The 23,826-nt window shown below is 41.6% G+C and overlaps 11 protein-coding genes across 11 annotated transcripts; 7 read left to right on the top strand and 4 right to left on the bottom strand.

Moving 5' to 3' along the window:
* Window positions 1-417: 417 nt before the first annotated feature.
* I206_100060 (uncharacterized protein) lies at window positions 418-3,862 on the bottom strand (the record flags this gene model as incomplete). Its single annotated transcript, XM_019159559.1, has 13 exons — window positions 418-744; window positions 832-1,059; window positions 1,141-1,236; window positions 1,317-1,594; window positions 1,666-1,805; window positions 1,897-1,993; window positions 2,055-2,330; window positions 2,405-2,533; window positions 2,602-2,672; window positions 2,722-2,957; window positions 3,023-3,264; window positions 3,325-3,672; window positions 3,724-3,862. The coding sequence occupies 13 exons, from the start codon at window positions 3,860-3,862 to the stop codon at window positions 418-420; spliced, it is 2,607 nt and encodes an 868-aa protein (XP_019007423.1).
* Window positions 3,863-4,270: 408 nt separating this feature from the next.
* On the top strand, window positions 4,271-6,502 carry I206_100061 (uncharacterized protein; the record flags this gene model as incomplete). Its single annotated transcript, XM_019159560.2, has 9 exons — window positions 4,271-4,577; window positions 4,642-4,854; window positions 4,918-5,046; window positions 5,113-5,489; window positions 5,556-5,658; window positions 5,720-5,991; window positions 6,050-6,093; window positions 6,167-6,316; window positions 6,379-6,502. 9 exons carry the CDS (start codon window positions 4,271-4,273, stop codon window positions 6,500-6,502), a joined length of 1,719 nt encoding a protein of 572 aa, XP_019007424.2.
* A 288-nt stretch (window positions 6,503-6,790) lies between these two features.
* I206_100062 (uncharacterized protein) lies at window positions 6,791-11,140 on the bottom strand (the record flags this gene model as incomplete). Its single annotated transcript, XM_019159561.1, has 13 exons — window positions 6,791-7,023; window positions 7,087-7,205; window positions 7,260-7,753; window positions 7,813-7,880; window positions 7,933-8,216; window positions 8,282-8,371; window positions 8,432-9,157; window positions 9,212-9,257; window positions 9,315-9,386; window positions 9,446-10,163; window positions 10,228-10,325; window positions 10,391-10,493; window positions 10,547-11,140. 13 exons carry the CDS (start codon window positions 11,138-11,140, stop codon window positions 6,791-6,793), a joined length of 3,645 nt encoding a protein of 1,214 aa, XP_019007425.1.
* Window positions 11,141-11,384: 244 nt separating this feature from the next.
* I206_100063 (ribosome biogenesis protein NSA2) lies at window positions 11,385-12,640 on the bottom strand (the record flags this gene model as incomplete). Its single annotated transcript, XM_019159562.2, has 9 exons — window positions 11,385-11,422; window positions 11,481-11,507; window positions 11,561-11,644; window positions 11,700-11,777; window positions 11,832-11,859; window positions 11,920-11,943; window positions 12,009-12,221; window positions 12,313-12,532; window positions 12,588-12,640. 9 exons carry the CDS (start codon window positions 12,638-12,640, stop codon window positions 11,385-11,387), a joined length of 765 nt encoding a protein of 254 aa, XP_019007426.2.
* A 452-nt stretch (window positions 12,641-13,092) lies between these two features.
* I206_100064 (uncharacterized protein) lies at window positions 13,093-14,433 on the top strand (the record flags this gene model as incomplete). The annotated part of the gene is made up of 3 exons (XM_019159563.1): window positions 13,093-13,120; window positions 13,197-13,551; window positions 13,632-14,433. 3 exons carry the CDS (start codon window positions 13,093-13,095, stop codon window positions 14,431-14,433), a joined length of 1,185 nt encoding a protein of 394 aa, XP_019007427.1.
* Window positions 14,434-15,991: 1,558 nt separating this feature from the next.
* I206_100065 (elongation factor 1-alpha) lies at window positions 15,992-17,940 on the top strand (the record flags this gene model as incomplete). Its single annotated transcript, XM_070202119.1, has 10 exons — window positions 15,992-16,145; window positions 16,206-16,665; window positions 16,748-16,959; window positions 17,013-17,106; window positions 17,165-17,216; window positions 17,280-17,367; window positions 17,427-17,468; window positions 17,525-17,625; window positions 17,693-17,857; window positions 17,923-17,940. 10 exons carry the CDS (start codon window positions 15,992-15,994, stop codon window positions 17,938-17,940), a joined length of 1,386 nt encoding a protein of 461 aa, XP_070058220.1.
* A 759-nt stretch (window positions 17,941-18,699) lies between these two features.
* I206_100066 (uncharacterized protein) lies at window positions 18,700-20,058 on the top strand (the record flags this gene model as incomplete). Its single annotated transcript, XM_019159565.1, has 1 exon — window positions 18,700-20,058. The coding sequence occupies one exon, from the start codon at window positions 18,700-18,702 to the stop codon at window positions 20,056-20,058; it is 1,359 nt and encodes a 452-aa protein (XP_019007429.1).
* A 292-nt stretch (window positions 20,059-20,350) lies between these two features.
* Window positions 20,351-20,710, top strand: I206_100067 (uncharacterized protein; the record flags this gene model as incomplete). The annotated part of the gene is made up of 1 exon (XM_019159566.1): window positions 20,351-20,710. One exon carries the CDS (start codon window positions 20,351-20,353, stop codon window positions 20,708-20,710), a length of 360 nt encoding a protein of 119 aa, XP_019007430.1.
* Window positions 20,711-20,756: 46 nt separating this feature from the next.
* Window positions 20,757-21,192, top strand: I206_100068 (uncharacterized protein; the record flags this gene model as incomplete). The annotated part of the gene is made up of 2 exons (XM_019159567.1): window positions 20,757-21,050; window positions 21,118-21,192. The coding sequence occupies 2 exons, from the start codon at window positions 20,757-20,759 to the stop codon at window positions 21,190-21,192; spliced, it is 369 nt and encodes a 122-aa protein (XP_019007431.1).
* Window positions 21,193-21,355: 163 nt separating this feature from the next.
* Window positions 21,356-22,244, bottom strand: I206_100069 (uncharacterized protein; the record flags this gene model as incomplete). Its single annotated transcript, XM_019159568.1, has 4 exons — window positions 21,356-21,416; window positions 21,471-21,613; window positions 21,673-21,870; window positions 21,942-22,244. 4 exons carry the CDS (start codon window positions 22,242-22,244, stop codon window positions 21,356-21,358), a joined length of 705 nt encoding a protein of 234 aa, XP_019007432.1.
* A 245-nt stretch (window positions 22,245-22,489) lies between these two features.
* I206_100070 (uncharacterized protein) lies at window positions 22,490-23,819 on the top strand (the record flags this gene model as incomplete). Its single annotated transcript, XM_019159569.1, has 10 exons — window positions 22,490-22,672; window positions 22,731-22,827; window positions 22,896-22,918; window positions 22,974-23,021; window positions 23,122-23,211; window positions 23,274-23,305; window positions 23,363-23,372; window positions 23,430-23,500; window positions 23,568-23,627; window positions 23,678-23,819. 10 exons carry the CDS (start codon window positions 22,490-22,492, stop codon window positions 23,817-23,819), a joined length of 756 nt encoding a protein of 251 aa, XP_019007433.1.
* Between the last annotated feature and the right edge of the window lie 7 nt (window positions 23,820-23,826).

Below are 23,826 nucleotides of genomic sequence, written 5' to 3' on the forward strand. Positions count from 1 at the left end.
AATCTTAATGATGGTGAAGAACTTGTTAGATCGACTATTTTTAATGAAGATACGATACTTGTAGAGGATAATTATAACAATGATGAAAATACAGCCTTAATAAATTCCGAAGATAATGTTTTTGATAAGGTATCTGTATCGTTTGTAGCTTGATATTTGAGCGGTATTACTGCTCCATGGTATGTGGCATATTCATTGTATATAGGATATATAGGATTTGCTTCAGGTATCCAACCTTTGATTTACGAACAGTATTCTGCCTCACTCTTACTTTGCTCTACTCAGAAAGGATTTTGCAGCTCTTCTCACTTGTCCACATATTTCATGGCGTCATCGCCCTCATATGTCCCAGCTTTTCTTTAGTCACATAACTCTCTTCAGATCCGCTATCCTTATGTCATCTCATGCATGTGTAGATTATATAGCATTCCCTAAGACACCCCTTCCAACCTCAACACCCTGCCTTACAACCTGTTTTTCCCGTTCCCCTAATTCATCTACAACCTGAGAGATCTTTTTCTGACCACGTTCAAGCACATATAACCAACCACCTGCTAATTCAGTATTTGAAAGAGTTTTTTCAAATTTCTCTTGTACACCTTCTTCATCAAAATCATTTTTAAGGTTAAACGATTTAGGTAAATTGAAAATTGGAGAAACCGTATGTATCGCTAATAAGAAATGAATAAGGAATGATATGAAAAATGTTAAAAGTGTTGATGATAATGTCGTAAAATCTATTGCCTAGATAAGATAAATCCGCGAATACCATTCAGCTTGAGTTCTCGCATTCTTAGTTCGTTATGTAAGTAACCGAATGGTTTCACTTACTTTGAATACAGTTAAATCTAAACCACCTCGTCCAACAACATACCCTATAGCTCTAGCTACATTTTCGGTTCTGGTCTTCAGCTTCTTCGATTTGGTAGAATCCCCCGAACTGTTCTCCAATTCACGTAAGAAATCCCACAAAGCGTATTGAAGGGTAAATCGATGATCGTATGAATTTGAGCATAACTCAGATAGGATAAGTGTATAATATGGATTATATGCCTTTTCCTACTCAATCGACCACATCGCATTAGCTCTTCTGCGAGGAACAAGAACGTATATAATGAAGAACACGGCAAGGTCACTAACCAGTCCACAACAGTGCAATGCGACTCTGACGAATTCTCGTTGTTGTACATCGCTCAATTTGAGTGCATTGAGTCGATCACAAGCATGGACATAATCCTATGTTGCCAAAATATCAGCATATTTTCACCTCCTGAATGGTGAACACAACATTGAAGAAATCCCTTTTATATGCTCACCTCGGAGGTCATCAGCACCACAAATACACCTCGTCTAACATCAGTATTCATACCCTGTTTTCTAGCCAGTTCCAACAATGCTTCTTCATCCGTTATATCCTCTTTGCCGTTTTTTGACCTTGTCTTGTCGTTCATGGACGGTATAGCAGACGCTGATTGCTGTTCTCTTTCTACCAGAGGGTTTCCTGACCATCCTGCGCCGACTAGCCACCATTTTCCCTTTTTATCCGCAGATAACAGATCAGAGAGAGATACTCTCAATGGCTCGTATGCTAGTACTAGCATCATAGAACGTATATGGTCAGCTTCGAACAGGTCGTTCCAACGCTTTGGTCCAAATCGTACTCACGACGTCTCTTTTTACCTAAGCCGGATAGGAACTTCTTCATCCTCAATGCGGCCTCATTTCCTCCTTCAGAGTTTTGATTCGACTTGATTTTTCCATTTTTTACGTTTGTCAAAGTTTCGACCAAGAACCTAGCCCTGGCACTACATCGACGGAAGTGTGAAGTATCAGTGAGAGCAATTCAAGCTAGCAATGCTAGATGTCCATCGAGGGAAACTGGACAAGAAAGCTCACGTCATAGTCTTTTCTTTTCCTTTCGTTTTCTCTTGAACGAGATTTACGATGTCCTTTAAAGAAGCAGGATCATCCGTACGTAGCTGAGATCCGGAGCCTGAAGAGTTCCGATTAGCGTCACGATACCCAAGGCTGAGCTACTAAGGGGGCTCTCTTACATCGTAGTACTTTCAAAAGACCTTCAACGGCTCTTTCGCTCATCACTTCTTCACCCTCATTCCCGTTGTCCAAGAACCCTCTGATGAGGTCGTATATCAATTTCGATCCTATCACTTGAGCGTTGTACAGTTCCGCTATCAACGTCAAAAGGTTCAGAGCTTCTTTCGATGCATCAGGAGTTTCGTATAGATTGGCTTCCAGCTTGGTCTCGGTAGAATTCGGGTCGGAAAGTGCCTTTTGGTATCGCATAATTAGAGTGTGGACGAAATGAGCACCTGTACAATACTGGTTAGCCTTGTCTAAAAGAACGTATGTCTGAAAGAGCGTGAGGACGCGAACGCGAACATACCGAATTCCATCCCAATCACTCGATGCAAAGCTCCAACGAGCGTGGCGTAAAGTACGACAAAAGAGTCTAACAGATTGGCTTTATTTGATATCATCTGTATGATTAAGTTGGTCAAGGTGGTTGAGACATCTGGATCAGACACCCTCTGTGAGCTTCATCTCTTGTGATGAGACGGTCACAAGAGGAGAGGAGCTTACCGTTTCTACTATATCCTCTATACAAACCTTCTATCTCACCCAAAATGCTCTCAAGATTCGCTTCACTCAATCTGAGGAAAGCAATCAGCCGTAGATAATTTGGATAGGGAACAAGCTTACTTGTTCAGCAGACCTTGAGCCTTACGTTCAAGTTTGATCCGTTCTTCTGCTTTCTCCTTATTTCCTCGAGCATTTTCTTCCAATTGAGCGGCCCGGAGATGAGGGGGAATATATTTCGAAGGACCAGCGATATTGGTGGTTTCTATGGCCGACTTTGTGCCCGTCTCATCGTGTATCAGGTTATCCTGCTCAGTGTCTTTATTCGCCAAATCTGTTGCTGCGTTAGGTTCTTCAAGCTATGATGAATGGTCTGATCTCAGCTCGCGTAGTACGACTCGACATGTCGCAACGAGTAACTCACATCGGTCTCAGCGTCATCTTCGCCTTCTGGCCCATCGCCTTCTTCGTCGTCTTCACCGAGACCTTCTAAGTCATCTAGACCATCGAGATCCATCATATCATCATCACTGTCGTCTTCCCCGCCTTCACCATCCTGGTCTTCATCCTCATCCTCATCCTCGTCCTCGTCTATTTCCTCGTCAAGGCCATCTCGCTTCAGACCGCTTCCGCCCGGTCCAACGACATCAGCGAAATCTAGCAAGTCTATGCAAAAGATTCAACCATAAGCACGTAAGCGATCTTGTGTGGAGTCAGGAAGCATACCTTCCAGACCATCATCGTCTACTTCCTTTCCTTTTCCCTGTTCCTTCTTGAGAATATATTCTAACCATTCAATCTCTTGATCTTCCGCATCATCCACCATTTCATCGGGCAATCTCAACTCGGGCAATTTCTTCTTCTTCTTCTCCGGTTGTTCTTCGTCTTTCCTCTGTGTTTCGGTTTTCATTTTCTTTTTGGAAGGCGGGAGTGGTTTCTCATCTTCATCCTGGTCATCCGATTCAGAATCGGCAGGTAAGGCTCGACCTTTACCCTTATCCAGAGGTCGTCTTTCATTTCGAGTCGAATCTCGATCATCATGATTTTTGAATCCACCTCTACCTCTTTTAGATTCTAGCTCGGAGCTTCAGCATATTCCCAATACTATACCAACGGTGGACATACTGTATTTGACATCGAATTGTTCCCTCAATTCTGAAGGAAGTTTTGGGCCACCATATCCACCTCTACCACCTCTTCCACCGCCTCGAAAACCACCTCTGCCTCTTCCATTAGAGCTACCTCTGTTTCTGAACGGCGGCATAGCGTTGACTGATGATTGTCAAATCTGACTTGGTGATATACTAACAGTATGTGAATGGAGATATGTAGCTTTGTGTAATATTGATTTGTTTTCAACTTTTTTGGGTGGCAACAGATATTTCAGTTAAGGTACGATTTTTGACACGTGGTGATATTTGTATTTCTATCACGTGATTTGAATGCTACGCGTCTTTGTCTGTGTGTATGCATAAAATGAATGAATGAATGAATGACTACAAAAGATGTATATAATATCAATTATTCAATAGTCGTTGTCAGACATTACTTTATTCAGATCTATAGTACCAGCCACAAAGCGAGTACATGGGGACACTATCAAGGTGATAATCGATTTCTGCTTTTTTCGTGTCGCGAAAAGCTCGGATGAGGGAGTATTAGCGAACCATCAATGATGGCCGACAATACACCGTCAAGAATACCAGTAGCTACTAGTAAGCGGAACTCGATATCATCTCTATCATTGCTTCCAAAATCTTCATCTAGCGCTTCCATATCTAAGGAACCCACTACTTCAAGGAGTCAGAGCCCTGCGAACGGAGTAACAGCTAAGAACGGAAGGTCAAGTCCCGCGAATCAGCAGCGAAGATGGAGTTTGTTGAGCGGCGGGCAAGGACCAGGAAGCAGAAAAAACAGCTTTGGAGAAGGAACGTCTGTGACATTTGGTGGTAATACGCGCTTCGATCCAAATGACACAGGTAAGCTACTCAAGCTGCTTTTCTCCTGCAGAATGAAAGCTTACGATGCAATCTCAAATGGTAGCCCAGATTAAAGCTCAAATAGCTATCCTACAAACAACTTTACAGAATGCACAACAACTTCTGATGAAGGTGGAGAATGGAGATACATCATCTTTACCGCTTACTCCTATCGACGGGCTTATCAATTTGCCAGAAGTAGCTGTTGATGATTACCATCACAGATTAACAGAGGAAGATGAGGAGAATACCTTGGATTCACCGCTTGATCCAGAGCGTGAGCAGCTATCAGGTCGATGCCAATCCCCGACATCCTAGCTGACTATTTATACGATGGAAGCGCCGCGCAGTGCCGATGGAAAACCTCGCTTGAATGGCTTACCTCACTCAAACCCTTCTTTCGATCTCAGGAGCAGAGCCGTAACTCCCGCTAGACCAACTTCAGCAAAATTACCCGACGGACGAAGTCGTAAGTCCTTTATCCTTGACGGGTATATCCTTTCAATGAAGCTGAGATTTCCCTTGACGTAAACAGGCATCCCACAAGCGGTAGTTGCAGGAGCAGCAGCGTTACATCCCACTCCACCACCATCTTCACCTGCTAAATCTCAAGCATCACCACCTTCCCCATTAAGTATAGACCGAGACCGAAATTTAAGATCCCCGTTCCTAGCTCCTGATTCTCCTAGAGCACCTTCGCCCCTTGGTCCAGGTGCCCCCTCAGACTCCTATGGGCGACAATCACTTAGTCCTAGTCCAGCAGGATTTCGAAGGGCTTCTAGCGGAACAAACGAAAAATCATCAGCTAGTACGAGGGTGATTGATAATCTGCAGACTGAATTGATAAATACAAAAGGCCATCTAGAAAGGGTGAAGCAGGAAGTTAGAAGTGCTCAGCGCGTGATTGGTTCGGTAAGTCATCGGATCAGCACATCATCACATTTATAAGATCCTAAACAGCTGATGGTGGTGTTATAGCTCACGAGACAGACTGAAGATCTCAAAGAAACACGAGAAAGGATGAGAGTAGAATGCGAGGGCTTGAATAATGTAATAGCGAGAAAAGAAAGACTGTTACAAGGTTAGCTGGGTTTAAACCTGCCAGAAATCAGGGTTCTAGCTGATTATTTTTCGGATGTTAGAGGTACTTGAACGAGCTCGAGGTGCCGAATCTTCTTTGGCGCAACATCAATCAACCCGAAAAGCATTGGAACAAAGTACGAAGAAATCCTTATCGCACATGACCTCTCAATTGACTGAAGCTCAAGCTGGACAAGCCAAGTCCGAGAGAGAATGTGTGGCGTTACGTGAAAGTGTGAAGAGCTTGAGAGATGTATGGGCGAGAGAGGTCAAGAGCGTGAGAGATGAGTGGAAAAGGGGGGAAGAGAAGGGGAGAAAGGACCGGGAGGAAGCTGTAAGTGATCATCCTCGTGAACACTGGATTTGGTTCACTGATGCGACTGTCGGAGTAGCGGCAAAAACACTTGGCACTGGTCAAGCTAGTCCAATCGCAATCGTGAGTTTATCAGCTGAGGGCATTACGAGCGAATATGTTGTGCCGAATGCTAAATATACGAAATGTGACTCAGAGCGGATCGAGCTACGATACAAGCACTCGCCGAAACAGCAACTAAACAATCAAATTTGGTTACAGAAGCGCTGGAGGCTGAAATCGCTGGGTTACGGTCGGATATAAATACAAGTAACGAACAAAGTAGGATAGCCAAAACTCAGGCCGAGTAAGTAAACTGTCCTATGATCGAGCAAAGGGACTAAGCTGATAAAACCTTGGCTTTTTTAGGGAATTGGCGTTGGAGCTAGTTCGAATACGAAGACTGATGCGAGAACCACGTAGAGGCAGTTTAGATGAAGCTGCTGTTGTTTCTAGTAATGATATTGCGAGTCTTGCTATAGAAGGAGCATGATCTTTTCGTAATTTATCATCGATCACACATTTCAAGGTCGGATGTAAATATTGCATATACTTATATATATACCCTGTGTACTTATACCTTGATTTATTTATTTTGTATATATCCTTCAGTACTGATTATATATTGTATAAAAGGACATTCTTGTATACATATTTTGAATTCTCAATGTATTTCACGAATTGCATCTGAAAGATCTTGCATTCATAGTAGTGATATTTGGCTGTGAGTATGTGATTGCATAAAGTAGCCCATCGTCGATAAATTATCCTAATATAAAATTCAATAAGGCTTAGCAATTTCTCTTTGAGTTAAAAACCCAAGTTCATCATCTTTTAAATCTTCATCTTTTGGTAAATCTTCTAACAATCCTTCATCAAGTGAATTATCAAAATAATTTTCAAAAGGTATTCTAATTCGAATTCCACGTTCAAGTATAAGTTCTGACCAATCTTTCAATTCTCTTAAAGTATAATGTGATCTTAAAGATTTTGAAAAAGGTAATAAATATAATGCTAATTTGCATATACCTTAATCAGCTTTTTCCAAGATATACTATGAATTCAATCGTTACATACCTTTACATCCTCCTAATGATGTTACTGCTCTATAGCATAATTGTTTAGCGTTATTATATCTACCCATAAGTACTTCAAATTCAATATATAGTATCCATAATGCTGCTGAACATTTTCCACTACATATGATTATCAGCCATGCCGCTCGAGTATTGTAGAGATTAAGCACTTACGTTGTCGAATTGACAGCTTTATCAAGAGTCAGTCTAACTCGCTCAGAACCTGTCCCATTTGCATCCCAGAATGTACGATGAGACGAAACGCCTTGTGCCCAGATTGCCCAAAGGTAAATTGTCAAACCACCGTTATTTTCTCTGTTTGAAGTCAAATCAGAAATAAGACGTTGAATCCTTCCATATACCCTTCCTCCTAATTCACCGTAAAGATAAAGTGATAGGAAGGAAGTGTTGTTAGGGAAAGAAGAAAGAGCGATCTCAAGGGTACTTCTTGATAATGAAGCGGGAGAAGCATGACGGGAAGAATGAAGGTATAAGATTTTAGTGAGTAATTGTAAGGTTTGTTCAGCTTCTGGACTGGACGGAGGGAGTGAGGCTAGGTGATTCAGTAAGAATGTTCTGGTAGGCTCGATGCCGTCGATCAGGTATGAGTATAGTGATTTAAGGAGGAGTTGACTTGGTGATAGAGTATGACTTATGCTGGAATAATGCTAGGTAGGATTTCATGAGCTCAGATCGATTGAATACTACGACTCTCATGTCGGCTCACCTGGCGCGCTTTGAGCAGTGCGATAGGTGCTGGCGGAGTAGGCATTCTATCGGGCACAGAGTAATCCGCTGTGAGACTCCATTAGTTAATAGTCGTGATGAAGAAGTAGAAGTCACTCACACAGCCGATCTTGTCCTGATCCAACAGCCAATGAAACCACTTCCAAAGCCCGTACATCCTCCGCCATCTCAAATTCCATCTCAGACCATCCGGCCCATAGATCAAGCTCATCTTCCGTAACCAGACCGTCTTTTCGATGAGCTACAGCAGCTTGAAGAGCAGTGATGTATACCGTCCTTGCGGCCGCGAAATTGCCTCTTTGTTTCTCCAAACGAGCATATCCCTCCCATAACAGTAGATTATCCCGATCGGAAACCAAGATGGATTTGGCTAATTTGACAGCTCTAGTTCGGCATGTGTCAGCTATGGTCCACACTACGCAATTGCAGAAGTGTACGCGAAAGCTCACCCTTTTGGAGATACAGCTGCCTCAAAGGCAAAATTGGCCAAAGTGAAAGCTGGATCAGGTACGAGTGGACGCAATAGAGAGAATGCATTTCTAACCCAACATGATCAGCTTATGCGTTGCAGAAGGAACTGAAGAATCGGCTGAACTCACCTTATCAAGTCGATATCCAGACCAGCAATATCCACGGATCCCAAATCGGTAAACCACTTATCCTTCTTACCCAATAAAGTACTTCTATCCTGTGACCAGCATTTGACTGGACTCTCAAATGGACTTTCTAGACCTCTTGAACGCTCCGGATCCATAGGTTCCCCTCCAACAGTTTGCCAAGGTAGTTTCCGTTGTCCTTGACGGGATGGCCAGAATAAATGTCTCTTTTTTGGATTATGAGCGAGTGTCCAGCTGAGATGGGGATCATTCGTTGCTGGCGAAGAGGATGTTGAATCTGGAGGAGTAAAAGGTAAACCTAAGAACGTCAAGAACGCGTAGATGAGTTGTAAGCGGACTATGGGGGAAATTATGTTGAATAAGAACGGTCGTATATCGCTAAATAATATGACATGGTAAGGATCATCTTCGACTTCCGTGTCAAGGTCAGTTGCTCTTCCCGGTAAAGTATAGATCGTTTCGGCGTGAGTTTCAGCTTCGAGCCATCTTTCAAAAGGGTCTTCTGAGCTGTGATGGAGAGATTGAGTGACTTTCGGTATAGATACCAAATTCGATGTAGTGTTTTGCCAGCCTTTGGAGCCTGTTTCACCAATGCGAGGAGCTCCGGTATCCCAAAATTTCTCAAACTCGCCGAGTGCCTTGTCAAACGAGTCATGGGTCAAGGTAATTCCACTAGGCTGGCGCAGATGATCCGGCTTGAAAAAGGTTCTGTGAATACCGTCGGTCAGGATGTCTTATCAATACACAGAGAGGAGGACTTACATTTCGATAAGTGCTTGAAAAGAAGCGAGAGCTCGTTCGGTGTAACCTGATGATGGGATGAGCTTCGATGACAGCCCGAGTAAGGAGTGATGGGCTGACTTACCGGCTTGTTTCAGGAATAAAGCCGCTCTCAAGAAAAGGTAGACCATATTCTCTTCTCTAGCTTGAACATCAACTGCGCAGTCTAATCAGCTAGATGCTTGAGGAGAAATGTCGACAGCAAGCTCAACTTACCGGCTACGCCATTTCCCTTGAGTCTAGTTATACACTCTTCATAAACCTCTACCACTTCATCCACTCCTCCTCCCTGACCAGCAAAACCATGACCTTCTCTCCAGGCGATATAACCAAGCCATAAATCCATCATTTCGATCTCACTATTCCCTCTCTCGCCCAATTCCCTTAAGACATTCTTCCACCTATTAGTAACCTTTTCAATCGCCCAGAATTCTTCAGCGGCTTTGAGGTAGGCTAAATGGAGTTTGGAGGAATTGAAATTTTTCTCTGATGCATCTAAAGCCCTTGATAAGATAGATAATGTCACTTCCGCTTCCGCTCTTGTCTTATTGGACCTTTCACTCTGGTTTTGGTTTGAGGACTCCGGAGAGAGCTTCAGATGAAGTCGAGAATAATCTATCCATCTTTCAATGTTATCCGGATGCTCTCTCAAAAAGCCTTCAATCGCAATCGTTTCCTTACGGACTTCCTCTTCGAGCGTAGAATAAGACCCGATAGCAGCTTGAATGGCTACTAGCCCGTCGTCTTCATCTTGATTTTGGTGAATGTCCCGATACGACGGTAGATCAATAGCTTGATCATTCCGCTTGATTTCGAAATGGAGGTAGTTTGCGAATGGATTGAAAGGTCCTTGATCGTTTGTCGATTGTAGAAGGATACGTTGTAAGTGTTCGGAAGCTGCTGAGCGAGCTTGACGAGAGTTGTAGCGTGGAACCTGATCGCCTGTATAGTTAGCTGTGGTCCGCATGGTTGGCAATTAGTCCAATTACGGTACTCACGTATGGTCTGCCCATTGGTGCGATCTCTACACCTTTTTCCGTACGGTCTCTAGAGTAGACTATTCGAAGCCCCTCGTTTAAACCCAGTACGCGGTTCTCTGCGATTCAACATGTCAATATCTTACGCGGAGAGTTAAAACCTCATGCAGCTTGGGTTACTCACTTCCTTCTCTATAGTACCTCGGCGCGCTACTCGAAGATGTACTTCCGTACTTTACAGCATCCCTATCACCCACAGTGTCGCAGAAAAAGCTATTAGAGGGAGGCTATGGTCCCAGTCAATTCATCATCTTCGGTAATGACTGATTGGCTAACTCACAATTTCATCCTCTTGTACATTTTTCACTTTCCCTACACTCTCATACCATGCCATCCCATCCTCCTTCTTTTCCCATTTCTCCTCTTTTCTCTTTGATCTATCTAATTTAGTATCCTCCTCGCCTCGAATCAAGTTTAAAGCTTGTTCTCGCTCTCTTCTTCGTCGATCCTCTTTATACCTCCTCTCAGCTGATCTATCTCTTTCGTTTCCTCTATTTCGATCTGTTGATCTATCCCTATCTCGATATTTATATCTATCTCTACTCTTAGATCTATCTCTTCGTCTCTCCTTATACCGTTCTGATTCATCTTTTACTCGCTTATCCCGATCTTTTCGGTTCTTTTCCCTCCCATCATCGTATTTGTCTCGTTTACTACTTCCCTTCTTGTATGCTTCGTCATCTATTCTTCTTGATTTTCGCTCTTCCCGAAAGTCAGGGGGTGACCTTGATCTTCTACTTGATCGTTTCGGTTCAATCAATTCGGGAAAAGAACCGAAACTTGTTATAGCCGTATGAGAGTCTGATTTAGATGGTCCAGCTTCAGTATTCGCCGAAAAATCAGGAAAAGACGAGAAGCTAGGTGTAGAGGTCATCTTCGGTACCCTCTCTTGCTCTTCGTCAGTCGTATACTAGTGAATTGGGGACAAAATTAAACAATCCAAGAAACGAAACGTCATGAAGAAAGCACGAACGTCCTCCACTTTTACGAGCAAACAATGACGGAATCAATTTAATATATGTATGCAGCAAAGATAGTACATGGGTATAAATATATAGTTACAAATTACAGCAAAAATCCCTCGTGATATCCCGATGAGCGTGTATGCATGGCCCAGACTAGACAAGGAGGACAGAATTGATACATCCATCATTTTCTGCAGAAGAGAACATGTTAGCAATTGGCAAGGATGTGAGTGAATGTGGATGACTAACCTGGGTTGTTGGTTATTTGTGCGTATTCTGCGGGATAGATGTCAGCTAGTTCAAAGGTTTTGGAGTAAGAGACAGCTCACTGGACCAAACAACCTTTCCTCCAGTTGTGACCATACCCAATTCACTGACATTTACTTCTACGATCGTACCTTTGGTGAGTACACCTATAATAAACAGCGAGTTTAGCTCATTTCTGTAAGAATCGTGAATTTCACCTACCCAGAGAAGTATATAATGGTGATTGAGGGTTCTTCTTCACGCCCAGAATAGGAAGTTGGAATGTTGTTTTGAGTTCAGCTACAGATTAAGAATTAGTATCGACATTGGTTGACATCAAACGCGCGGGCTTACGATGTGTGACATTGGCCTTTGTCATACGCTGTTCGTTCAGATGTCAGCCTAGGTATTCAGATATTCATAAATAATCAGAGGTACATACCAAACCCATAGGTCGAATGAATCGCTATAAGCACGAATTGCATCAGCTGAAATCCTCGAAAGAGAAGGAACTGAAAAAGCTGAGCTCACCTCGAGTTTCACAGGTTTTCTCGTGAATCCCTCTCCTACAAATGTAGCCTTATTGACCATTCTCTTCCAACTCTTTCCCTTGTGTTTACCAGTCTTGATAACTTTGAACATTTCTTCTTCTGCAATACCTCTGACTTTGGGTAATGGTACAGAGTATTTGGCGGCTCGATCCTTTCGTCGATCTTTGACAGCGGTAGACAAGGCTTTTGCGTCCTACATCACAGCTGATCAACATGTAGAACGATAAGAATAGCGGATGATGATGACCTGTAACCGATCTGATGCTTCAACGGAGTAAACATACCTTTTGACCCTCTCTGTCCAATAAATAAGTTGGTAATGCGCCCTCTTTAACAGCTCCATCGTCTTTTTGCTTAACATTCCTCTCATCGTGAGCTTTGAGCGTCTTCTTCATTTGTACCTTCTCTGCATGTCTCTTAGCATGTTGTAATTTAGCTTTATGACCGAATATCTTCTGAGCATCAGCAGATGCTTTGTGGGCTTCTCTAGCGGTTCTCTTTCGCCTATACAAGTTGATTAGCGTTAATGCCCTCCGTCATATGGATGTAATAAGCCCACTTCTTCTCCTCGTAATCCATACGACGACCATGTCGTTTACGGTGCTCATCCATATACTCGTTCTATACGGGGAGTTAATCAGTACTTATCTCGAAAATAAGGGTTTGGAACGGTCAACTTACTTGAGGCTATCAGATGAAGATTATATGGTCAGCTTCAGCTTATGAGATCCCGCTGGTCTCTAGTGGAAGCTGTACTCACCATATTGACTGATCTCTCTGACTTGGTATTGGGTTAAAAGAGATGTAAACTTGATGTAGTCAATTACGATGCATAAGATATGATATAATGATAAATGATGTATGATACACTGAGTGGTGGCCAAGTGGAGGAGGAGTGGTTATTGAGTTTATTTTCAAAATTTCCAGATTTTCCCGCGTGTCAATTCGCAAAAGTGGTACAGTGCGATTATGATTTTTGTTTTTATGTTTACGCCATTGTTCTTATAGCTATTCTCTAATTTACATGCACACGAGTATAATCAATAAAGGAATAGAAACTCAAGATGGGTCTATCACAACGGAAAGAGAAACGTAAGCTTTTCTTGCCTTCCTGTATTTTATCGCTTCATATATATATAGTTGTACTGATATACTATCGGGCTGTTAGAGAGGATTGGTCTGGATCCTCGAAATTTATCATGGTCAGACGATAAATCTCGATTCTCATATAAACACATGACAGCCTTAGGATGGACGGATAATAGTGGACTTGGTGCTGGTTTAGCTGGTAACCCAAATCACATCGCTGTAGTGAGAAAGTCGGATCAAGGAGGAATAGGTATGGACCGAGCTAGAAAAGATGGATCAGATTTAGCTGCTGGAGCAGGTCAAGCTGGACGAGGATTAGAAGATGTATTAAAAAGGATAGCTGCTGCTAGTGCAAGTCCTTCTCCTTCTCCTGCTCCCGAGACTCCAACAGAAGAGAAAAAGGTAGAACAGAAAATAATGCGTAATAGAATAGCGTAAGTTCAGCTGCTTTTAGTCTGCTCTTCTTAAAAAAAAAACAAGCAGGTTGCAGCTGATACCTATGAATCGTTTCTAGATCACGGCAAAAACATTTGAATATGAAACGAATGGCATCTCAATCTCCAGCAGCTTTAGCAGAAATTCTAGGAGTTCCAATTTCATCTTTACCTTCTTCACCACCTCCTTCATCAACACCTCAACCAGAATCACCAGGAGAATCTTCCTCGTTTGGTCTGGGAGCAAATAAAGAGAACGAACGAAACTCAGATGAAACAGTAACGAAATCTACTTTGTCTGTATCGGATTATTTCAGACAGAAAATGCGTGAAAAGATGGCTGCTCGTCAAGCCAATTCTGAAGCATCTGGAAGTATATCTAAAATAAATGTTGAAGAATTACCATCTAGTAGTTTAGAAAGAATACCTGATGTTGGATCTTCGAGTAAACCCATAGGCGGTACAGCATGGGAAGGACAAAAAGTGGCTTTTGAAGATGTTCAAGTTGAATTTGACCCTTCTTCCGAACCCGTTCGACAGCCTGTCGAGACTGAGAAGAAAAAGAAAGATAAAAAGTCTAAAAAGGAGAAAACAAAAGAAGGTGAAGATCCTATACATGCTGCTGCTGAACATGTTCATCAATTCGAACATGCTGGTGAGGTGGAGGATGAGAAAGCTAGAAAGAAACAAGAGAAGGAAGAAAAGAAACGTAAAAAGGAGGAAAAGAAAGCTCAAAAGGTTGAAGGAGCGGAAAAGGAGAAGGATAAAAAGAGGAAACGTGAGGTTGAAGAAGATGATGAGGTGAAGGTGAAGAAGGATAAGAAGGACAAGAAGGATAAGGGCGAGAAGAAGAAAGAGAAGAAGGACAAGAAGTCTGCTTAGATGCTGAGTCTTAGCTAGACAATCAGCTGGAGCAAAATCCGAAGTCGGTGGCTTCAATAGTATCTCTCGCTAGCGCATCAATCAGTTCTCGCATTTATATTGTTGTTATATTTTGGTATTCCATATATCTTTTCATGATACTTGCAGGTCATTCATATGCATCGATCCTAATGTATATGATGATTGTCGATGACAGCATACTTCTCAATACTCAATAGTCGCTGCGATATATGCATTAGAGCAATAGACGTCTGATAGGTGTAATCTTCCTTGTCTTGCATGCATTGTCTTCAACTTCAACGAGTACCAACTCGGTACCCTCGGCTACTTCGGCAGACCAAAGGAGGTCACAACGTGGTTCAGTATGGTTAATTGCCGTTCGGATCACTCTCAAAGGTATTGATCTTCCTTTGAAACCAATGTTGAATGAAATTCTACTCGCAGATCCCTTTGACCCTGTTAGAGGCGTTTCATTCGCTCGTTAGTGGCAATTCCTTGTGTACTAGCGGATTGAGCATCTATGGGACAATCAGCTCCATCTGCCGATGCATATCTTACTTGACTACGATCATTTTTCGCTGGCAGATCATACGAGCGATGTGTCTATGACACGATGTACCAAGTCAAATCGACTTGAAATCGATATTCCACCGTTTCAGTAGCGATTCGCTTGACCTCTTTCATGTCCCGGAAATCTTGTATTTTTTCCCTCCTCAAGCCGTATGCATCTTTGTACGACCATACGCATCCCATACAGGACGATCAAGGACCATGTTAACCTTATATGTGGAGGTATATCATCGGAAATCTACTAAAGAATGACCTGGGAACGTAAATTTTCCTTCCACGTTGATGGACGTCTAAGGTGGAGGTTATACCTGAAAATTCCAGATTTCAGGTGTGTTAAGGGTACAAATTTTCAACCGCGTGGAGAAGGAAGTATATAGAACCTAATCCTAATAGTTCCAGAAGGGAAAACCTAATAAGAATAAGGGGGGATTTAGGTAATAACCTCGTTTAATTAGAGGAAAAAAAAATTTCTGCGCCACGATAAATGACCTATTTCGGCGTTTTATTACTACTAGTGAAAGATTTTTTCCCAAATAAAATAGAATTAAATTATTTTATCCCAAAATTGAATCAAACCTTTTTTTTGTAGCGTATCGTGGATAACATATACACCCCAGCGAATACTCCACTCGACCGTTTCCATTCCCCTTTCTTTCTCTTTTTCTCTTTCTTTCTTTTGTTAAATTTTTATCTCTATCATCTCCTTTCATCCTCAAAACAAAACAGTAAGTATCATTATCGTCTATCACGAGCATGCTTCTTATTGTTGGGAGGGAAAATCGGGAAATTCGGTGAACCGAGGAGTGGAGCGAAAAGTGAAGAAGTAGTGGCGTGAAAAAGTTTTTCGAAAACTTGTTCCTCTTCTATTTTTACACCTCAATTCGCTCTTCGGTGACACCCTTAATCATGCAACATCTCACAATGACAACTGCACTCCTTTGTGCTCACTCGCTGACATTATTCTCCTTTTGCAGAAAAAAACTTCAAAATGGGTAAAGATAAGTTACACGTCAACGTCGTCGTTATCGGACACGTAGATTCCGGTAAATCCACCACCACTGGTCACTTGATCTACAAATGTGGTGGTATCGACAAGCGAACCATCGAGAAGTTCGAGAAGGAAGCCGCCGAATTGGGTAAATGTGAGTAATATTCAGTCGATTATTTTATGAGATCTTTCACTGACCCGATCACCTTTTTAGCCTCCTTCAAATACGCCTGGGTTTTGGACAAACTTAAGGCCGAAAGAGAGAGAGGTATCACCATCGATATCGCTCTTTGGAAATTCGAAACTCCTAAATACCAAGTCACCGTCATTGACGCTCCTGGTCACCGAGATTTCATCAAGAACATGATTACCGGTACTTCCCAAGCCGATTGTGCTATCTTGATCATCGCCACCGGTGTCGGAGAGTTCGAAGCTGGTATCTCCAAGGAAGGTCAAACCAGAGAGCACGCTCTTTTGGCTTTCACCCTTGGTGTAAGACAACTTATTGTTGCCTGTAACAAGATGGACACCTGTAAATACTCCGAAGACCGATTCAACGAAATCGTCAAGGAAGCTTCCGGTTTCATCAAGAAGGTCGGTTACAACCCTAAAGCCGTTGCTTTCGTCCCAATCTCAGGTTGGCACGGAGACAACATGTTGGAGGAATCCGCCAAGTGAGTGGTGTTTCATATACTGCCACTTTCGATCAATGTGGCAATTATCACGCGCGTGCTGACCTGCCACTTTCACCTTTAGCATGCCATGGTACAAAGGATGGGTCAAGGAGACCAAGGCCGGTCAAGTCAAGGGTAAAACCCTTCTTGATGCCATTGATGCCATCGAGCCCCCTTCCAGACCTACCGACAAGCCCCTCAGACTTCCCCTCCAAGATGTCTACAAGATCGGTGGTATCGGTACGGTCCCTGTCGGTCGAGTTGAGACCGGTATCATCAAGGCTGGTATGGTCGGTGAGTAGATCTCTTTCCTTCGTCGTCGATGGTATGCTGACTATTTCATATAGTAACCTTCGCCCCTGCCAACGTTACCACTGAAGTCAAGTCCGTTGAGATGCACCACGAACAAATTCCCGAAGGTCAACCAGGAGACAACGTTGGGTGAGTTTTCTTCCAATTTTTATTCTTCCTTTGTTCTTCCACTGACATCTCACTTCAGTTTCAACGTCAAGAACGTCTCTATCAAAGACATTAGGCGTGGAAATGTCTGTGTACGGTGAAATTTTGCTTCTCCTGTGATATTTGCATATAGTAACACACCGTTCATTTTGCAGGGTGACACCAAACAAGACCCTCCAAAGGAAGCCGCCTCATTCAACGCCCAAGTTATCGTCCTCAACCACCCTGGACAAATTGGTGCTGGTGAGTAGCTTCAGCGCTGCTTTATGTGGATAGTCATTGACAGTTTCTTTCGTTATTAGGTTACACCCCCGTCTTGGATTGTCACACCGCTCACATTGCCTGTAAATTGGACCCTCCTTTGCCCAACGTCATTGCTTCGTACTGACTATCTGACTAGGTAAATTCGCCGAGTTGGTTGAGAAGATCGACAGAAGAACTGGTAAAGTAATGGAAGCCAACCCCAAGTTTGTCAAGTCTGGGGACGCAGCCATCGTGAAGGCAATTATCTGTTCCCTTTGTCTTGACCTGCTGTCGTTATGCTAACCTGATTCTTTCACTTCTACAGCTCGTTTCTCAAAAGCCAATCTGTGTGGAGTCTTACACCGAATACCCTCCCCTTGGTCGATTCGCTGTCCGAGACATGAGACAAACCGTCGCCGTTGGTGTTATCAAATCAGTTGAGAAGACCGATGGTAAAGGTGGAAAGGTTACCAAGGCCGCTGAGAAAGCTGTAAGCCGTTTCTCATTCTTGCGTTCTAGTGCTTGGCCTTACTGACCCAACGTTTTCATCTGCAGGGTGCCAAGAAGAAGTAAATGGATCGAAATGACCAGTCAATTTAGATTCGAGTCTTTCTCATTCATTCTTCCTCTTATATATTAATCTTTCGTATATCATGCATCTGTGAAAATCAGAACGATCATCATTACCTGTCCACTATCATGACCATGCCTGCAATCTCATCTGGGGATTGAGAAGATAGAGGAGGATGATTACAATCGATAAACTGCCACACCGCTTCGCGCGTGGTGATGACCATTCAGGCACCAGCCTGCTCACCTGCTCCATACGCTACATATCTGTAAACTGCTATGCTCTGATATGCAATAGTACATGCCATGACGTTCGAACGTCCCAAATACTCTTAACCAGTAAACCCATACCGAGAAGACCTGCAAGCATTGCATAAGTGCAATGCAACCATGTGATCCGGTTATCTGATCCGATCGGCGAAATTGCATGAAAGTTACGCCGAAATGGAAAATCTGGGTTATTAATAACTGTATTAGATGAGCCAAGCCGGTGGAGGTGTCATTACACTCTTTAGACGTGCTTCAGTCCATTAAGATGATCAGCTGACAAGTCTTTAATGATCAAAATTTACGGCCCGTCGGGGTAAGAAGGCCCGGTTGGGGTTGGAAAATATTGGTTAGAGATGAACAAGAGGGATTTGAAGTATGATTTAGCGCAATATATAAGAGGTCAGCTGGAGGGGATGTCACCTTGTCGAAAGATCGTTTTCCAGTGAGTCAGATTTCGACAACGGTTATTGCCTGTTTACTATAGCAGTCAAGATGCTATTCCTACAGCAAATACTCACAAGCTTATCCTTCCTATCGGTGACTCTTGCTCTATCACCTCGATGGCTCCTTTCATCTCAGCAACATTGGACTGATATTTGGACTGCTACACCATTTTCAGCACCAGTAGCCAACCTCCCATCTGGTTATAATGATACCGGGGCTGCATTTTTCAATACTACAGTTCGACAAACAGTTCATGTAACTCTTGGAGCTCCTCAAATTCGAATTACACTTTCAAATAATTTCGGAAATGAAGCGTTAAATGTTACACATATGACAGTAGCTTATCCAGATATAATTAATGGAGATGGAAATGCAACTGGAATTAATAGTGGTACAGGTTCACCATCAATTATAACTTCTTCAATTCAAACAGTAACTTTTAGTGGAAATGAAACGATTTCAATTCCAAATGGTGCTTTAGCTAAAACTGATCCAGTTAATATGCCAGTAAAAAGTCAATCACAAATTACAATTTCTTTATATACTTCAACTGGACAAGGTGGAACAAATATTACAGGACATTTATCTTCTTTTACTACTACTTGGTTCGCAAATGGAGATCAAACTGAAAATTCTGATATTTCAACTTTAGATAATAATAATGTTAAATCTGGACAACAATGGTATTTCATTTCAGCAATTGAAGGTTGGGTTCAACCTCAACAATCTTCTTTTGCAATTATTGGTGATTCAATTACAGATGGAGTAGGAAGTACACCAAATGGAAATAATAGATGGACTGATCAATTATTTGCAAGAATGCAATCCAATGGAGATGATGTAGCTAAAAATGTAGCAATAGCAAATCAAGCTTGGAATGGTAATAAAGTTTTATTTGATGGAAGTGGAGCTTCAGCAATTTCTAGAGTAGAAAGAGATATTTTAGCTCAAAGTGGAATTGCATATGCTATGGTATTTGATGGAGTAAATGATATAGGTCATACAAATGATACAGTAGAAGCTCAACAAGCTAAATATGATTCACTCATACAAGGGTACGAACAAATCATTACCCGTATTCACACATTTGGAATCCCAGTTTTCGGTGCTACTATTACACCATCCAATGGACCTGACTATAATGTTACATTGGGCAAATATAGTGGTCGAGTTAGAGAACAATACAGGCAGAAGATCAATACCTGGATTAGAACTTCTGGGAAATACGATTATGTCGTTGATTTCGATGCCGCTGTTAGAAATACAACTGCACCTTATCAAATCAACTCGACTTTAGGTATTGGTGATTATTTACATTTTAACCCTTCTGGGTATAAACTCTTCGCAGAAGCTTTTGATTTATCTGTATTTTCAAGATTCCAAGGTGGGGTTAGTGAGTATCAGTAAGTATATGGGATTAGTATAATTCATACAAGTATAATTTAAAACCGTGTTTACGCACGGACATGTAGCTCCAAGATGGAAATGAAACGTTGACGTGGACATGAACGCGAATGATCCGTCAACAGAACAGAATGTACCTCCAACACTGCTTTCCTCTTCTTTCTCTTTCTCTTTCCTTCCTTCATTGACGAAAGCGCAGGTACTTCATCAGTATCAAGTATCACTTATACTGATCCTCATACTCGTTCTCATACTGATACTCATACTGATACTGATACTCATACTCGTACTCGTAATGTCAAGTGCTTCTTCTTCATCTTCTTCATCTTCTTCATCTTCTTCATCTTCCTCATCATGTGAAACAAATATACTAATTATCGAAAATCAAGACAGAATCAAAACCAAGTCAAACGAGAAAACTACATCCATAAAACACAAGAATGAAACTAATAAACTATACAACGCTATAAAAGAATCTATAGGTAGATTAATAAATCTGCAATTAAATGATGATATAGAATCTCCATACGTTAAAGAAGATTTATTGAAACCTATCAATCCATTAAATTATAGAAATAATAAATATTCTAATAATATTGGAAATCATGAAAGATTGAATGAATTATATGATATATTGATTAATTTATCTAAATAGATTTTCAGATTTTTTAACTAGATTATCAATTTTAATTCAATTATTCATGTTTTTGATTAATTTGATTGGATTAATTCTCACAAGAATTGATAATTTAGAAGATTTGATTAATCATTTAGAAGATAGATGTAAAGAGAATTTTGGGAAAGATAATCTCAATTCGGATATTGAAGAGGTTGATAAAGAGATAATATCAAATAATGATGATTATTTTCAGATTATTGAAGATCCTTTAATTAAAGGTGATGGATTGATCACACCTCCTCGATCTAAATCATCGAGAAGAATAAGCAGTACTCAGACTGTAGTATTTCATAATGTGGTCAACGCGCCCATAGTAGTGAGTCTCTTGAACCTTGTTAGATCCCGTGCAGCTACTTTCATACTGACTTGTACCGTATTTGCAGAGAAGATCAAGCAGATCAATCAAGCCTGTTCAATATAAAGATCCTGATACTACTGAAGACGAATCGATGGAATGAGACTCCATACTACTTATTCTGGTTTATATACATGTGTATAGCCTGTACTTCTGTTCCATATTTGTCATCAATCATTAATGCACTATTATACATATCTCATCTTTGTTTACAATCGTAAATACAACATATGGATTCAATCGGATTCCCTTGATGAAGACAAAGTTTACTCATTTGGTTTGATCGATTTTAAGCGTTTGATATTCTGAGCTATCTCCTGACATTTGCTATGAATCAATGAAATTAGCGAATGTAATTGTCCAGATAGCTTGCAATCTCACCTTTTCAACAGTTGAGTTTGCCTTCTCCTCTCTTCGATTTCTTTCTCCATTATCAATATTAACGTACTTTCACTTTGCAATTGTCGTAGTTGATTTGAAGTCACCATCATTGTCGCAGCTAAATTACTTAAATGTTGTATATACTACCAGTCACAGACTTGTCAGCTAAATCTTGCATGGGAGTAGGATGTGAGTTACTCACCTGATCCCCTTCATGAGCCCATCCAGCATGCATCAGCTCATTCGGAGTTCTTGCTGAATTCGTCAAAACATCTAATAAAAGTAAAATTGTATGTAAAAATGAAGATAAAAGTGTAGGTAAAGTTTCTTGAGGTTGTTGATTTGATTGAAACATTTGTGGTAGACCTATACTTTCTACAGTAGGTATATTTGGTTGAGTCTGAGATGTCATAAAAAAACAATCTTGTTGAGCTAAAAACGTAACGACATGGCAAGGGACGAATGACTTACTGTAAATAAATTACCAAAACACATCCAACGTCCATCTTCTTCAATCCATTCTGCATTCGGTTCATCTAATCGAATTTTCAATTCTTCTAATTCTGTCTTCTCATCCTCAGTAATATCAATGTCAAGCTCATCTTGATTTTCAGCTTCACTTGTATCCTTGTTCTCCTCGAACAATGATTTTCCAGATAGACTTTCGTATCGATCTATATTTTCTTCAGTATATGATTGCCAATATGCTGGAGGAGGTGGGAAAAGTGTATTTGTTATTGGTAAAGCATCTTCAGTTGTAGGATGTCCGCTCATTGCGCTTGATGCTGTATCTATAGTCTTTTTGCTACAATCGATAAGAAGTGTAACTAAATATTCATGCGTAATTGAGAATACTGAAGTATTGAATATCGGAGATTCAAACAATTCCGATGTAACAACAATCTCGTCATCATCACAAAGTCCGTGCTCAACGCGTCTTAATACTTTATACCTCACTAACCAATATCTATGTTTCTTCCTCTTTTCTTCTTCTTCTCATACTTTCAATTCAATACGAGATGTCATCTTCAGCCCCGTTACTATCTGGTACAATAGAGCCAGATGAAGAAGCACCATCATTTCCTAAAGGTAAAATTGGAGCTTCATCAAGACCTTCTGAACCTGTAGTTTTGGTTCCAGGTACAACGGCTCATTCAAGTAATACAGCTACGGGGATAGGTAATGCAGAGGAAGGAGGAATAGTCAGCTTTCTCGTCAGTGTTTTGATGAAATGCAAGCTGACTATATATACTTTGCCAGAGGGGAATACTCAAAGCTTCTTCACATCCCATGTCATTGCTCTTTTTGTATTTCTTCAGATCCGCTGCTATTGCTGTGTACGTGCTTTGTGGACTATGTAAGTCAGCTGCTGCTACACGACTCGAATCCATCGTGCGCTCAAGCTGACATTATCTTTCCGTGCAGTCACGGATAATTACGTTCTGAGCGTCAGTTGCCATTTTCACGTAAACGCCGGAAAGACAGCTGATAATCTCGTTATAGATCGTTGTGGTGGTCGTGCTTCTCTCCTTGGATTTCTGGAACACAAGAGTGAGTCTAGAAAGTACTGAAAATGTTCAACCCATTGGAACGCTCCGTTCTCCCTCACGTCGTATGCTCACCCGCTAAATCATACTCGGTCTTTCTGCAGAATGTCGCAGGACGTACCCTTGTCGGCTTACGGTATTGGAATGAAGTAGATGAAGAAGGTGAAAGTTCCTGGGTATTCGAATCTAGAGATGTTAGTTGTGTGTTCACGTTTCATTGGGATATGACTTTAACTAAAGGAGCATTGATTGCTAGCCTTCGAGACCTGCTAATGTCATTGATGCCAAGTAAGCTGTTTTATCCTCGTATGTTCTTCGATATAGCTGATGACCAGTCTTTCGTAGGATGTTCTGGGTAAGCTCTCGTGACGCCTTTTGTCGCGCAAGAAAGAGCTTATATCGCATGACCTAGATTGCCCTCTACTCATATCCAATAGGATGGCTAGCTTTGCTAATAGTATCGTTGCTCAAATTCAACGTATCGTGAGTTGTCCGATTCATCAAAGTCGACTCTATGTGATCTAACTCGTCTATCTCATCTTTCGCATAGCTTCTTACCGATAGTATTGCTAGCTCTGGTGTTTAACCTTTCGAATCTGCTAGGATTTACGTGAGCTAATTCATGCACAATTTTGGAACAATAGCTGACATGCCGCGCAGGTATGCTGATCGTGATGCTCAGAAAAGATGGGCGAATGGGATAGCAGCAAGCGGGAATCTTATGGGATTCGGATTGGGTGGTATTGGTGGTCAATTGGTCGGAGGAATGGTCAAAAACAGCTTGGGCAGAATGCTTGGGTAGTGAAGGA

The sequence above is a fragment of the Kwoniella pini genome, chromosome 1, assembly GCF_000512605.2.
Source record: "Kwoniella pini CBS 10737 chromosome 1, complete sequence".
Lineage (NCBI taxonomy): Eukaryota > Fungi > Basidiomycota > Tremellomycetes > Tremellales > Cryptococcaceae > Kwoniella > Kwoniella pini.